Source organism: Centruroides sculpturatus, unplaced genomic scaffold, assembly GCF_000671375.1.
Source record: "Centruroides sculpturatus isolate CEXI.00-Female unplaced genomic scaffold, Cexi_2.0 scaffold1209, whole genome shotgun sequence".
Lineage (NCBI taxonomy): Eukaryota > Metazoa > Arthropoda > Arachnida > Scorpiones > Buthidae > Centruroides > Centruroides sculpturatus.
The window spans coordinates 200,756-217,006 of record NW_019385568.1 but is presented as its reverse complement, the minus strand read 5'-3'; the positions used below and the strand labels follow the sequence as shown (position 1 = coordinate 217,006).

At 34.1% G+C, this 16,251-nt stretch overlaps 1 protein-coding gene across 1 annotated transcript in view; it reads right to left on the bottom strand.

Annotated features, from left to right (window-relative positions):
- LOC111640192 (arfaptin-2-like) overlaps positions 1 to 15,255 on the bottom strand; it is a 36,739-nt gene extending 21,484 nt beyond the window's left edge. Inside the window, exons 1-2 of the mRNA XM_023386194.1 lie at positions 15,103 to 15,255; positions 8,725 to 8,994 (exon numbers count right to left, since the gene is read on the bottom strand). Of these exons, the coding sequence (XP_023241962.1) occupies positions 8,725 to 8,932 (208 nt within the window). The 5' untranslated portion in view covers positions 8,933 to 8,994; positions 15,103 to 15,255. The remainder of the gene's footprint in view (positions 1 to 8,724; positions 8,995 to 15,102) is intronic.
- Between the last annotated feature and the right edge of the window lie 996 nt (positions 15,256 to 16,251).

Sequence of the window (16,251 nt, the reverse complement as noted above, 5' to 3'; positions counted from 1 at the left end):
ATACAGTTTTAATAACAACCTTAATCAAGGTATGCCTTAATGGAAGATAGTTTTATAGATTCTTATGTATACTTTTGTATATATGTGTCATATACTTCCCTAATATTATAGTTGGTTATGAATAAGCTGACGTTACTGGAAAATATCGAGAGTAACTGTTACTGAAACGGAAGTAAGCTGTTACTCCAGTCTATAAGACTTATATACATGGTATGTTTTAGATTTTTATGAATTCTACAAAACTTGTGTTTTTTATATGTATGTTATATTCTTTTTTAATGTTTTAGTTGGCTGAAGAGGGGCTTAAGAGCCCGAAACGTGTAAAATGTTCACACGTATCAACTAAATAAAGATGAGAAAATCCACCAAGTGTCTTAATTTATAGCACTTTATTGTGTTAGAAGAATAAACAAATTGTAAAGCACGGTTTCATATCATCAAAATGGTATATATTAATATACTATTAATGGGATATACTAATATACTATATTAATAATGTATTTTTTCGAACATAATTGATTATCCAAAAAATCAATTTTTCAAACAACCCCAGTCTCCAATTGATTCAGATAATCGATGCTCTACTGTATAACAAGGAGATCGTTTGATAATGTTTCTATATACTTATCAGGCTTTGCATTACTGAATACTGAACCTGTTACCGGTGTAATTTGCATGAAAAAATCTTCTTTCCACAAACATTTGAGCTTTCCAACTAGCTCTTCTTCAGGTAGAGAAAAAATTCCGACAAAACACTTCGAAAAATGGAACGTAGATATTTAAATAAAAAACCGAATCTAAAAATAGAACACAGATCTGCGTTCCTAGAAATGTCACACCTGCTCTGCCACAACTCTTTCTTCAGATTCAACGGAGTCACTTACAAACAACACCGTGGTGTACCAATGGGAAGCCCAGTCGCAGGAGACCTCTGCGAGATTGTGGTGAGGAAACTCGAATCGGAATTCTTACCATCTCAACTCCCACACATTCTTCTATACAAAAGATACAACGATGATATCCTTATTCTATGGAAGAAGATCCCAAATATCTCGACACTAATCGACTCCATCAATAATAATCCCTATAGATTAACGGTGGAAATAGATCAAGCTGACCCTACCCAAGCGCACTTCTTAGACATTAACATCAAAATAGAGGGATCATCCATCAATACAGAAGTATATCATAAACCAACCGCTCAACCTTTGTATATACCTGCAACATCATGTGACCCACCACAGTATAAGATGGCAGCATTCAACACACTAATCAAAACAGCATATTCACATTTCTCATCACAATCAGCTTTCAATTCTGAAATGCAGCACATAGAGCACATAGCTAAACAACATGGCTATCACAACATCTTATGCAAGATAAACAAGGTACTCCAACAACAATCCAACAACAACTCTCATTCCAATGATTCCCTGGTTAAGTACATACCAATCACGTACAACCCTGAACTTAAGGCCATATACAACCAGATAGCCATGAAAAAGAATGTCCGCTTGGCATTTAGGAGGTGCGCCACAATATTGGCTTAGGAACGGAAAAGACGCTCCAGACAGCAACAGACTTCCGGGAGTATATTCTGTGCCCATCATCGATCATAGACACAACAGCAAAGTAATCTACATCGGGTCCACTAAACGCAACTTAGTAACTAGAATTAAAGAACACAAAACGGACATCTTACATCACAGAAACAACACCGCCTTAGTGGTATACTCCTCCGACCCAGAAATAGAGCCGCTATTCCCTCTAGCCAGAATTGTTCACACCACGTTCCGCACAGAACACCTCAGATGGCTAGAGGCCATATACATTTGCCTTAACACCTTCAGGAATAAGCACTGCATTAACTCCAAACAAGAAATGAAGATATCAACAGCATGGGAAGCCTTCCTCAATAAAAATCTAAAGTAACAACATACGGATAATGCACAAGTCTACAATGACGCCATCAGTCACATGTGACAACGTTCCAAAAAAATTTTCCAAAACAACGGTTAATTCTGGAAATTCAAATTCATATAGAGAATTCCATAGCGCCTGAAGAAGAACCACATTAGGTTCGAAAACGTTTACAAAGTTCTCTGTATTCGAGAAGAAGAATGCCAGTTACAGGCAGTGAAGTTGGGTAATTTCCTTTGCTTGAAGCTTTCTACCCTAATTTAATACATGTTAATTGTTTAGTACATGCCTTACACAGAATATGTGAAACAGTGAGAGACCTTGTATATATTCAATGCAATGTTTGTTTTCTGTCTGCAGTCATCTGCAAATTAAAGCGAAATATCTTTTCTACAATGAACAGAATCTCACTAATATGGAAGTGGAAATCAAAATAATGTGCTTGGAAAAGAAAAAAAATACTGGTTAAGTTTCAGAGATATTGCAAAAAAAATCTACACTTGTTTTGCACTTTTAACGAGTGTCTGGCTATGTGAGAGAATGGATTTCAAAATAGTAAAAAACCGGCTTGGTGGCAACGCTAATTGCCACCAAGCCGGTTTTTAAATTCATGGTCCGGGTTAATTATTACTTTGTCTGGTTTTCATAGAAATTGTGAAATTATGATGAAACAAAATAAATTTATAAAAATATTTGCAAGTATTTTATTTTAATGGTTAAAGACCAAAGCTTCACCCCCCCATCCAAACTTATCCTCAGGCTAAATGTGACAGAAAATGTACTTTTAAAATTCTAACTTGAAAATATCTCTGGCAAATATTCCAACACAAAGTCCCTAACTGATTTAAAACTGGCATGCACATTGTTCAGTTCTTGCCTGTAAAATGACATTGTGCATGCCTCATATGATTTCAAATTCAACCAGTCAGGAACTTGTGTTGGAACAAACCTATTGTAAAGCAAATGTGACAGTTTCAATTTACAAGTTTTGTAAAGAACAAAGTCCGAGCATTATTTTTATTTACTTTTATTTTTGCTTTTTATTATATTTTTGTTTGGGGCTTATGTTTTGTTAGAATGAAGGTTTCCTCACCATTCACCTTAGAAACTTAAAAACAGATGAGAAACAACTCACCGAAAGAAAAGCGCCGTAGGAAAAAACTCACGCACACTTGCGTTCCCGAACGGAAAAAAGTAAGTCCGCACCGAGAAAAGGGGAGGGAGTGGACCCCACAAGCACAACTTAGAAACTTGCTAAACCTTAAAGAATAAAAACATCCCAAAAATTGTCAAAAAGAATAATGTAAAAGGTTAGCGAGTATTGTCGAAAAATAGGCTAACAGACAAACAAAGTTTTTATTGTTAGCAAATAAGTATGTAAATGAGGGGAGTGATCTCACTCAGAATTGTGACATCACCTCACAGCATAAAGACCGAACCTTAAATGAAGATGACTAAGGTGAGCTTCTGTTAGCAACGAGTGTGGTGAGCTTCGTAGCAGCAAACGAGAGAGAGGTGTCCGATAGGATAAAGTAGTTCCAAGGCAATTTTGAAGTTATCCGATTTGTGGATCGAAGATTAGAGAAAGTCTTGAGAGTTGAGGAAAAAAGTTCCTAGTATATTGAGATGACGATTAGGACCTTTAATTCATAAGAATTATTGTATCTAAGTTAAGTCTTTGAATTTTTTGTCAAATTCCAAAGGGGAATAGAGTTAAGTTAGAAAATAGATTGATTTGAGTTTTGTCGGGTTGATTCTTATTGATTTACGTTGGATAAATTGTTATTTGATTTTTTACAAAATTTTGTATATAGTTATTACTAGAATTTTTATTAAATATTAGATTGTTTTTGAATAACTTTAAGCGTGCACCAAATTAAATAATGACAAAGTCCAGGCCTGGCACACTAACGCAAATCCGCGTAAAGTACTCGTTAGGGAACTGCTATTTCCGGCACACAGTCGTGTCGATAATCGGTGGAAAAATAATATAGTACTTTACAGTTTATAATTTCTATTTTAATTATTAAATTATTTAATATGACAACTCAAGAAACTGAGAACCCAAAAAAGAAGAAGCAAACTTGTAATTTAATAAAGATTGGCTGATACAAAATAAATTTCAAAAATGGTTACAACCTGTTCAAGAATCTGATGAAATGGCTAGGTGTGGTGTTTGCAATACTATTTACATTTAATGTAAAGTGGGATGGTGTGAAACCTATGAAATATCACATGGAAGCAAATACTCATAAGCAAAGAGTATCTTTACTTGCTCATAACTACAATCTGGCCAAATTTTTTCAACCAAAAAGTTCTAAATTTAATGATCAGGTAACAGCAGCATAATTCACACAAGTTTATCATAGTGTAAAGTCACATCACAGTTATTTATCCATAGAATATGGAAGTAAAGTTAGCAATTCCATATTTCCTGACTCGATGGTTTCTAAAAAATATAAGACTTGGACGTACAAAAATTGAATCTATTGTGCAAAACACATTAGCTCCCTATGCCCTTGAATTAATTATATCTGTTGCAAAGCATTTACCATTTAATGCTTCCACAGATGTTTCTAATAAAGTTATGAAAAAGTTATTTCCAATTGCCATTTGTTATTTTAATTTGATTAACACGACAACCTATTGTGCATGCTGTTATCGATATCAAACAATCATGGGGTGAAACTTCTGAAAAAATTTTTGGTGTTGCAAAATTAAAAACAATTAACAATAATTTAATAAAAGCTAATTGTAATTGTCATATTCTCAATAATACCACTAAATATGCATTAAAAACAGTGAAACATGATGTGGAAAGTTTAATATTAAAAGTCTGCAGCAAATTTTCATCAAGTATCTGCATCATCAAAGAATCAAGAAATTGTTTCAATTTCCTGGATCAGTCATATTATGAAACATTGAAGCATATTTCTACTAAAAGGGTGAGCTTATATAAAGCTATTGATAGGTTACTGAAATTGGCTTGCTATTATCCTTTATTTTATAAATCAGAAGAAGAACGTAATCCTACAATCTGGACATTTGTGCAAGATCGTGAAAATAGTATTAACGATGGAAAATCCTTACCAGAAATGATGTTATATTTCATACATTCCTTTTTACATATTTTCCAAAAATATATATTAATTCTTGAAAGAGAAAACATTGACATCACCGAATTACACACAGTTTTTACAGATCTTAGAAATGATATAGTGCAAAGTAAAGAACAGTGCTTTTACAGTTTTATAGTTAATCAGACTATTTGGGATTTTCCAGCAAATAAGAAATCGCTATTCAAACAAGAAGCTGATAAGGTGTACTCACGAGCATTGAAGTATTTAAACGGCTGCTATGGTTTCAAAAATGCAATTTTTATTTCAGTTAGAACATTATTTTTTAAAATAAATTTTTTAACTATACAAGACTGCTGTGAACTTGGTAAATATATAAACAAAATTGACTTCAAAGTAAAAGGCGACAATGTTTTTAATGAACTTTGCACAATAAAGGAAAGAGTAGGAAATTTGGAGAACAAGTTAAAAGCAGAAAAAAATACAGTAGAGCGTTATTTATCCGAAAGCCGGTTATCCAAAATGTCGGTTAACCAAAAGCATTCCGATCGGCAAATTTAAATTTTCGCTAGTGCTGTGGTGCTGCAATTTTTGGCTATATCTTGGGCTACTCCAATATTTTTTTTCTTGGTGTGCGTGTGTTTTAGCTGGCAGCACTGGCACTTTTGCGTGGTGTTTTTCTGAGGACTGTGTGTCGTGCCGAATCGAACATTTTTGATACTAGATCAACTTCTAAAGTATATTTTTTTTGGTTTTTATATTTTTCAATATATTTATTTTGTTTGTAAAAAATAAAGAAATAATTTTTAACGATACAATAGCCACGATTATTATTTAAAAAAGTTTACGTTAGGCTTAACATCGACAAAAATTCAACACAAAATGACACGCAACGGAGAAAAATTTCAACATGGGATAGGTTAATATATTTTTTCGTATGTAATCGGTTATCTGAAAAATAAGTTATACAAACAACCTGAGTCCCCAATTGATTTGAATAAATGACGCTCTACTGTAATTCACAGTTATGAACATTTATATTAAAAAAAAAAATGTTCCAAACATTCAGAGGACAATTGAATTTATATTTAGCATTCCAACTTCTAATAAATACATTATAAGATGTTTCTCTTCAATGGATAACTTATAGTGGGATAAAATAAACAGATTAACATCAGAAAATGTTAAAGCTGAAATATTAATTTGCAGTAACAAAAATTAAATGTAAAAATTTTTATAAAGAAATAATAATAAAATTTTAGCAGCAGTTAGGAGAAACCAAAATTACGCTTTTAAGATGGTAAATAAAAAACAACGTTATATTTATTTTTATGTAATTTTTCTCAATTATTTCTATATAGTTGATTAATATATGTATCCATTACTCGTGTTAATTTTCAAATTTCTACATTTATATTATATATTGTATCAGATACAATGTATCTTTTGTTAATTATTATTATTAATATTGGTATGTGTTATTATTTATTATTCTTACTTTTATGTATTATTTTTGCAATTAATATCGACATCGGACTGTTATTAATTATTTTTGGACATGCCACGTTGTTATTGTATTACTTTAATATTATATCGTGTACGTGTTTACCTTCTAATAAAAGAAATATTTATTTCCTACTCACAATAAAAAAAACTGTGGTCTGAAGACCATGTGTTCTGTTGTGCAACCAGCTCCTTTGGATGCAGATGCTCGATGAAGACTGAAGAACCCAGATCGAAGAGGAGATCGCGCATTCTAAAAGAAGAGGCGGGCTTTTAGGAGAAAATAAGAGAATAGATGAACGAGTCGCAAGTTTGGTTTTTTTTTTATTATTGTTATTTCTTTTATGGACTAAAATATACCTTAAGTTCCTTGCATTGGAGTAATAGAGTGCATGATTTATCTCTCTGAAGTTTAATTTTGTTTGTTCTTGCAAGAGGAATACTCTAAAGATTGAGTACTTCCCCATAAAACCTAATTTTTTTATTTCTAAGTATAACATCCTAATTTTAAAATGTCCAGGTCAGCAATTTTGAATAGGTGTCAACACTATCACCAATCTGTAACACAGGGATGTCCAACTTGCGGCCCAAGGCAAGTTCCAATGCAGCCCAATAAAAGTGTAAACAAAACCGACAAATTTTTATTTTATTTATTTATTTAAATGACACAAATTCAAAAAAGATGTTTCACAAAGCTGTAAACCTTTATACATATTTTACTTTTGAGTGGAAAGGAAATATTTTCAAATACTTGGAAATGTGTGAATGAAGAAGGTATATTAAATAAAGCTGAAGTTGTGACTCAAAGGAGTATAGACTCAAATTCGGGACAAGGAGAGAAAGGCCAAAAGATAAATAGTAGTGAGAAAGGTTAAATATACCTTCTGTTATGCAAATATTGACCATTAATTTTCCAACTTTCCTCACTTCTTTATCTTGTGTCCTTCCTCTCCTTTCCTCACTTTGGGTCTATAATATTTTGAGTCTCAACTCCAGCTTTATTTAGTACTCCTTCCAGTGTTGCAAGATTTGGCTACTTTGCATCAAATTTGGCTACTCTTTTATTAGTTTGGCGTAAAAAATATCATTTACGCATTGGCTACTTTTTGGGCTACATATTATTTATAAATACAGTAAAGCATCGATTATCCGACCCCCGATTAACCGTCACATCGGTTAACCGACCGCTCTAGTCGGCAAATTCAAATGTCTGCTAGTGATGTGGTGCTACAATATTTGGCTATGTCTTGGTACTTTAATAGTACTTTTACGTGTTTTAGCTGGCAACACTGGCTTGACCATAGAAGGGAGACCAGTATTTAAATGAGGCTTAATTTTCTAATTTTTAATGATACAATAACGACGATTATTATTTTAAAAAAATTTTTGTTAGGCTTAACGTCAATGAAAATTCAACGCAAAGTAAGTTAATAGCAATATATTAATATACTATACTAATAATGTATTTTTTCATATTTTTCGGTTATCCGTTTTTTCAGTTATCCGACCAACCCCAGTCCCCAATTGATCTACTGTATATTAGTTGAATAAGAATGCACTTTAAAATGGTGTTTTGTCATTTTTTATTAATTAGAGACCCAAATAAAGCAAATATTTGTGTTTTTCAAATAAATTTTTGTTTGCCTCCTTTATAATAAATGAATTTATTTATTTCTAAGTAAAAATTGAAAGTGTCTGTAGAAGTAATTTTTTAAAATATCCTTATTCGTAATAAAGTTTTAATACTTATTACTATAATCTAAACATGTTAATCCTTAAATATACTTGTATATTTAAGGATTGGGCCAAAATATACTTGGGCCCAAAACTCCATGATTTCTTCCAATGTGGCCCAGAGAAACAAAAAGGTTGTACACCCCTGCTGTAACATATCCAGAAAAAATCATTCTTCACATACAAAATGGAGTCATCACAGAAAAGACAAAGATTTACAATATTGCTAACAGAAAAAGTAATTGAAATGTACTATGCTCGAAATTATGAAAAATACACTTACGATCTTTTGAATATTCATAGTTTTATTTTGTAACACCCCTAATTATGCATTAATTACTCCTAGTCACTCATTATTTTACAGTAAAAGACTAGTTTCTAGTGCCTATTTAATAGTTTTGCTGCCTATCCTAAGTTGAATTTTTTACTGCCTAAAAATGCAAAATCTGATGATAACATATAATTTTATTTTAATATTACTTTAACTTACCGGGAGGTATCTGTGAACTCCACATTGTATTTGCAGGCATAGCCTTATACTGACCGCTAGTATCTTGAACGAGGGACGGCTCGTCATCGTCGGTTTTATCCGGATGCAAATTATCACAATTATCAAAGTCGTCGTTTAAAGACGACATATTCTGTAGATTCTGAACCACCGAATTTCGATCGAGATAATCGGATGTTAATTTGGACATTTCTCAAATTTGTGAAGTCACGTAATCAGCACATCGGTTGGCCAAAATCAGCAATCTGATACCTGAAATTAAAATCCTTTAAATTTACTTCTAACATAAATAATGACGAGCGACAATCTACTTCTACAAAAAAAATACCAATTCATAATTTCTTTGTGAACATCAGAATATTAAATTTTTTACGTAATAATATAAAATATAAAAAGCAAACACATCAAAATGTACAGTGAATTTCATATGCAATTAAACATAAATTTACTGTTGTTTATAGAGTATTTGTAATGATATGCATTTCAAAACTATAGATTAGAAAAAAGAATTGATCTTAATTAGTAAAATGTATTATCTAAGCATTCCCAATTAAGAGTACTAGTAAGGAATAACAAAAGACATTTTATCCAAAATATACTTCTTCGTGTAACTGGATCAATAACCATGACCAAGAACACATCAAAGTTGTGGTGATTCAAGTACATAACTTAACATAAATTATTCATTGGAATTATCAAGACTTTGATTTGCATACTTGGCATTTTACTCAGTGTGATGGAAATTTAACAATCAAGCAGTTACTTTTAACAATAATCCAATTTTAGTGGAATCAAAAAGTATAACATTATATCAGTTCTTTGCATATTTAATTCATGTTAGAAATCAATGAAATAATCTTTTCCCTCAACAAGTTTGTATGGTGTGTGAGACACTAAATGAACAAATATTTTTTTATCGGTCATTTATAAATTTTTTCCAATCAATCATTATTGCTAATTTAAGCTCTCTAACGTTAAATATTTTTTGTTAATTTCTTGAACATTATCCCTCATAAATTTTCAATTAAGATTTATATGTGAACTTCTGGTTTGTCAAGAATTACTGTATTTCAATTTTTTTTCTAACCATTCCTTAATGGATTTTAATAAAATCAATTTTAGCTGTTTGAAAAGTATTTTGATGTCTGTATAGGAGCATTATCTTGCTGAAATTTCCAGTGAGATACATAATGGGGCAAAAGCTATCGAATTGTCGTGCAATCATTCTTGATATTTTTTAGATTCTAGATGTCCTTTGACACTGGCCAAATCTTTCTCTATCTAAAACCAAAGTACCCAGAGTCATGACAGATATAATGTCCACATCCAAAACTGAACTTTCTCCTTTTCTTAAATCATATCAATGAAATGCTGATCTATCTGGTCCATCTAAACTCCATTCTTTTGATGTATCATATTCAAATTTTTATCAATGATACAATCAAAATTAAGATTTTCATAAAATCATATTTATCGCAAAAAACATTTCAACAAGCAAAAATGCATGTTCACTTATATTCTGTTTTTTGGTCAAAAAAGCTATTCAAATTAAATCTATTTTTTGGGACCGTATCCTTGGTCCACGTTTTTCTAGCAGATCAGAGCTTCCATGAGCCGAGGCCATTTTCAATTTTCTGGGAGAACACCAAATTTGTTGATTTCGAAATTCTCCAAATAGAACACCACAAAGCCAAAGAAAAAGCAATTCTGGTCACTTCTCTCCTCAGCTTGCAGTCATTAGTAGTTATTAGTCACAGTTAATTAAAGATTTGTCCAATCTTTCAAAAATAAATTCTCTGGTCTGTCAGATCTTATTATTCCATAGTTTTCATCAGCTTTAAAATCATTTCTCACAGCAATGCAAGATCTAACTTCTTTAGCAATTTCTCAACAGTGTTTTCTGGCATCTGAGTTTTCAAATTTAATTTTCATCAAGTTGTGTTAAACACCGTTAGTCATATTAATAAGAAAACAATTTTGAACTTCCTGTCAAATAGTTCCTGTCCTTCTAAAACTTTTACTGGAAAATAAAGATTGAATTTCCATGCAAATACAGAACACAGTCTTATAGATGTGGCAAAATGATACTACGAGAGCTATTTTTTAAATAAGGTCAGTTTTTTAATAAGAAGAAAAATTAAAATATATTTTTTCCCATATTCTACATACTTTTAACTACTTTTTTACATAATTTCCATTTTTGTTCAAACATTCGTCATACCACTCAAAAATTATTAAAATTCCAACTTCAAAGAAATCTGCCGCCTGCTATCGGAAGACATTAGGCCACGCCGGTTGTCTTGTATGGCACAGCAAAGTTTTCTAAGGTCACACAATAAGCATCAAAATTGAGTTTTGTGCCTCTTGGCATAAAATCCACTAACAAAGTCCCTTTCCTGTCCCAAAAGACAGTTACCACGATCTTTCGTGCCGAAATTGAATAACAGATTGTATCTTACAGTCGGCAGGAGACTCAATTTTCTTGAACATTATAAACTTCTACAGTTCGGCACACGGACAGACGATACGGCTGCAAATGGCATCTAAACACGCGCAAAGCGTGTCGAAAGCAGATGCTCGCACACACTGCTGCAATTGCGCATCATTCTCACTCCGATTCACAAATAGACCTTATTTAAAAAATAGCCCTCGTATATTCCACAAATACCACAGAGACATCACCAAATAGTTACTGTATCAGTAAATTTACATCTTAATTTATATCAACACAACAGAACCACATTTCATAAAACGAAAAAGAAGCTTGTGCATATAATATTTATTCTCTTACAGGTATGCAAGGTATGCTCATGTGATCGAAGCAGGAAATATATTTCAAAAAATGCAAAAACAGGTAAATTAATCCACAAAGCAAATTTTCTCACATTTGTGTGGAATTATAGTATTTCTATTAATTACATCTAAGGATTCTAAGAAAATTTGAAAAATAAATCAATAAAACTGAGTTCTTATATCTTATAAAAATGACTCTTTTTTGAAACAGATAAAATTAGTATTATTATTGAAAATAAAATATGATTTTATTTGAAATGTATGATTAGAATTTAACAATGTGTTTAATGGTCCTCACTTGCACCATAAATTTGATTAAAAAAAAAACAGTACTCTTACAGTTTCAAACATGCCTTAAAACCAAATGAAGAAAAAGAAAAAAGAGTCTTCTCTCTCTTGTAAACTCATTCATTATAAAAAAATAATTAATAGTAATTGATTCATAACTTTTTCATAAATATTTCTCCAATTAACTGTAATACAATTTTTATATTTTGATGACTTATAATTACATCTATACTGACCAATAGCATTCCTACAAAATTTAAATGACGAAATATGAGGAAATTCAGTAAATGCGGACACGTTATTGTCAACTACTGCATTAAGAAATGAAATCACTTTTTCTGGAAATCAAAGTTTATCATTAGGAAAAAACTATCTATCTCAAGCCGATACTGGATTACATGTGAGCATCAAAAAAAAACAGAACAGCAAATACCAGAGTGCCAGAGTATTATAAGAGTTAATTAACATTTTTGTGGAAATGGAAGTGTGCAGGTAATCACTCAAGGAATGTGCTGGACAATGAAGAGATGGACCAGAAGTCTACTATATTTGCCCTCAAAATTAAAGCATCAAAATTTCTTTTAAATGTAAATATAATGACTACACATTTTATAATAATTTTTGAAGCGGGCTCTTCTTCAACTCTGTTCCTCCATCTTTTATTTCTAACAAATTTAACATCTCTCTGTCTCTCATTTCATTTGGCACCAACTTTGGGCAGCAGGCATACACAAGAGTTGCCAATGCACACTGCATTTGTCACCTAGGTGACAGAGAGGCCACACGGTTGATTGGTCAACGTTTCTGAGTTCTATGCAACCTCCACTGAACACTGCCATGCTGTCATCCATGGAAAGACAATCAACAGACACAACATGTGGAAGGTCATACCGTGGGAGAAGTACAGTTCTCCGAGAGATTCCGGAGGGACCTGGCCTCTCTCCATCGACAAGAAAGGAACACATTCCGTATGTTTTATTTACAAAAAGGACAGTATGGCCCAATCCACAAATCAGTCTTCCTTTTGCTGCATTATGACCACCATCACACCAGACAAGGCAAAATCTGGCAGTTTTTTGACAAGTGGCCAGAACACTTCCTAAGAGAGTTGCCATTCTAAAGGAAAACTCATCAGATCTAATAAGAATATCAAACTTTAGCAAAACCTCGGGTGAGTAACAATTTTTAGTTGGACATGTTAATGAATAGTAAAGCACTTAGTGAAATGTTTTGTGGGTTATAAAACAATTTTAAAACAATGTTTCCACAATTAATTATACCACACTGCCTCTCATAGTGCGCCCAGCTGAACCTAAGACAGACTCAAAGTAACCTTCTCAGTATCCACTGGGCCCGAAAAAAAGTACTTCCATTACACAAAAATAAAAACTACAAGACAACAGAGGATAACTATTGACAGAAAATCTGACAAAATACCACATGGCTTTTTGCATTTTATTTGCATTATTCTCCCAATTTTCAATTTTTCACTAACAATAGAGACCAACAATGCTCACAAAAAGCAGTATAAACACAAGTAATTTTATTCATATCACTAATGTTGTCGATGCATTCTTCTTCCTCTGCCAAATACAAAAATAATCTATAAACTAGAAGGAACATATATTAACACAAAGCTTGCGCATCTATTAGCGTGACACCGACTTTTTGTGGGTTTGCAAAAGCACTTTGAAATTTTTCACCATCAAATAATGATCGGTTACTCACAGCTTCTTGCACAGATGTATTGATCTTTCTGGTATTTCAACATTATAATTATTCAATGACTCTTGTGATTCGTAACAACAGATGCATTTTTAATTATTCTGGATTTAGTCCCTTCTTGATGTACCAAAAATATTATGCAAGAAATTGTTTATGAAGAAAATATTATGCAAGTGTTTACAAGGTGTTTACAGAGTTTACAAGGTGGGGAGTGGCACCCGTTTGTTTTTCTGGGGAAAAACAAACGGGTGCCACTGCCATCCACAATGCATTTCTGGAACAATCTCTATAACGATTCCGGCAAGCGCAAGCTTCCACAAATAATTACATAACATAATAATTTAAAAGGGAGTAGATAAAGTAGACGAAACGGTCGGAAAATACGGTACGTCTATACACCTCAGAAAACTGCCACTTAGAGAGTTTTCCCATTCGACAGACATAGAACATATCGTTATTTGGGTCGTCGGGCGTTTCGCTCGCCCGACGACCCAAATAACGAAACAAAAAGCATTCTTCAGCAAAAGAGTCGGACGAGGACGTCGGCACCGGACGAGACCACCAAAGAGACCGCAAGATATAAAGTAAAAATGGAAGAAAACGAGTCCAAAACGACAGAAAAGCGCGGCAGGGCACGCCCGAGCGACCCCGGAAAAACCGAGTCTTTCGCAACCCGAGCCCCGGCACGAACCGAGAAATACCGACGCAGGCAAAACATTTAAAGTACGCAAACCGGCAAGGCGTGGAAAACGACACACAACGCACAGTTATCGAGTACATTATAAATACGTTTTTCAAAATATTACATTTATCGATACAAATAATAAAGTGCAAATTTATTAAATAAGGAAACATTATTTTTTTCGATTCCATTTTCATTTTTGAATGCGAGAGACTCGAAGGACCCATACAAAGAAAAAACCGGCAGATTTTTAAAACCCATTCCCCGCGCCCGGGGGTGCGGAAAGAGTAAAGAGAAGGCAAAGGAGGGAGCGTCCGTAAATTACGCAACGTTTTTAGAGGTTTACCTCCCCCGTGCCCGGACCCCCGAAACAAGATACGTAAGGCGGTAAGAAAATTGGGCAGCAAGACAGTTTCCTATAGGAAGAGCTGCAGTTGTTGGTAACACGTGAGAAATTTTCTACGCCGATACAGTAAAAACGGGAATTGCGATTTAATGCGAACGACCGCAAATTTAAAACGGATCGATTTATTCGGCACGGAAGGTCGAAAGATAACGTTTGGCCGGGTCTTTAAAACGCGCAGGTGGACGGGAAGAAAACTGCAACCGCCGGCTCGCCTAGCAAAGGAAAAGCGAGACAGACGTTATTCCTCGCTTTTCCTTCAGTAGCCGACCGCCGCCGGCAAATGTCCGTAACAGACTTTTGCCGGGCGCGGAAGGCGCGCCGTTTTTTGTCGTCTCGGCGGCCGCCGCCCGTCCCGCGGCGGAAGCGCGTTTCTGTCCGGTCCGGTAATTGCGGGCGACGGGGCCTTTGTTTTTCTCGGACGAAAACCGCGGAACGGAGTTTATTAACGGCCGAGACGCATACTCACCCGAGAACGGATCCGGCTTTCGGTAGGGCGGAGCACTCGGATCGGCGGTGGCCACGCGGGACGGCGGTAACCGTGCCAACGCCACCGGAGAAATCGGCCGAGGCGGAAGACGACCGCCAGAGGTCGCCGACGACGGATGCCTCCCGAAGGACGAGCGCGAAATCGCCCAAAACCCGCGGACTCCGGTAATGCGTAGGGATTTTACGGGTTTTCCGGTCGACAGACGATTCTAGCGGGACTTAAGTACGTAGGCCAGTAAAATAAAAATGCTTTGTTTGTACGGACTTTGTCTTCCACTGGTAAACGTCGGTAATATTTCAAATTACATTTATCTTGTAGAAAAAATGAAGGAGTTAAAGCCAGAACATGTATTGTGTTATATGATTTTTCCAGATAATCTAAGTTTTACCTCGGCGGCATAAGTAATATCATTGGAGTTTTCTCATTTTTGCTCGCGGTCGTTTTCGAAATTGTGCCAAGTTGACATCATTGACCATAATTATCGATTACGTCTCTTCCAACTTTGACTCGGAAAAAGAAAAAACTCGTTTTCCATCACTCGATTAAATTGGTTAAATTAAACTTTCCTTGGACAATATTTTGTAATCGTTTGATCTTTTTCTCTTAGTTTTTCAAAAGTTCTCTCCCGCTAACTACCGGTCAATTGTTACAGTCTACATCAAAATCCGCACGTTTCCGCAAACATATCTGTTATCCGCAAAAATCCGCACGTTTCCAAATATCTGTTAGACATAATTAGGAAACTTTCGAAAACTTTTAAAATGTGCAAAGACGTAGAAAAAAATGCAAAAGTTGTAAAGTTCTACTTATTTAAGATAAAGTAAAAAATCTCTTGGGTTTGCCATTACTGTACTTCCTATAAAAGTTTACCATTGACTATTATTAATAAAATATACATATTAAAATACATACCTTGGCGATTAATATCCATCTTAATGTTTGATAAAAACACTGAAAACAGCCAGCGAAACAAGTGCGAAAACGACACTGACGACATTTATATGTCGTTGGAAGCACATTACCTGAAAACAGAAACTCAGAAACACAACTGAAACATATAGCGTTTTCGTTTTAAGTCGACACCACTAGAAATGCGCCATCTGTTGATCAGTTCTGTAATTGTCGTAG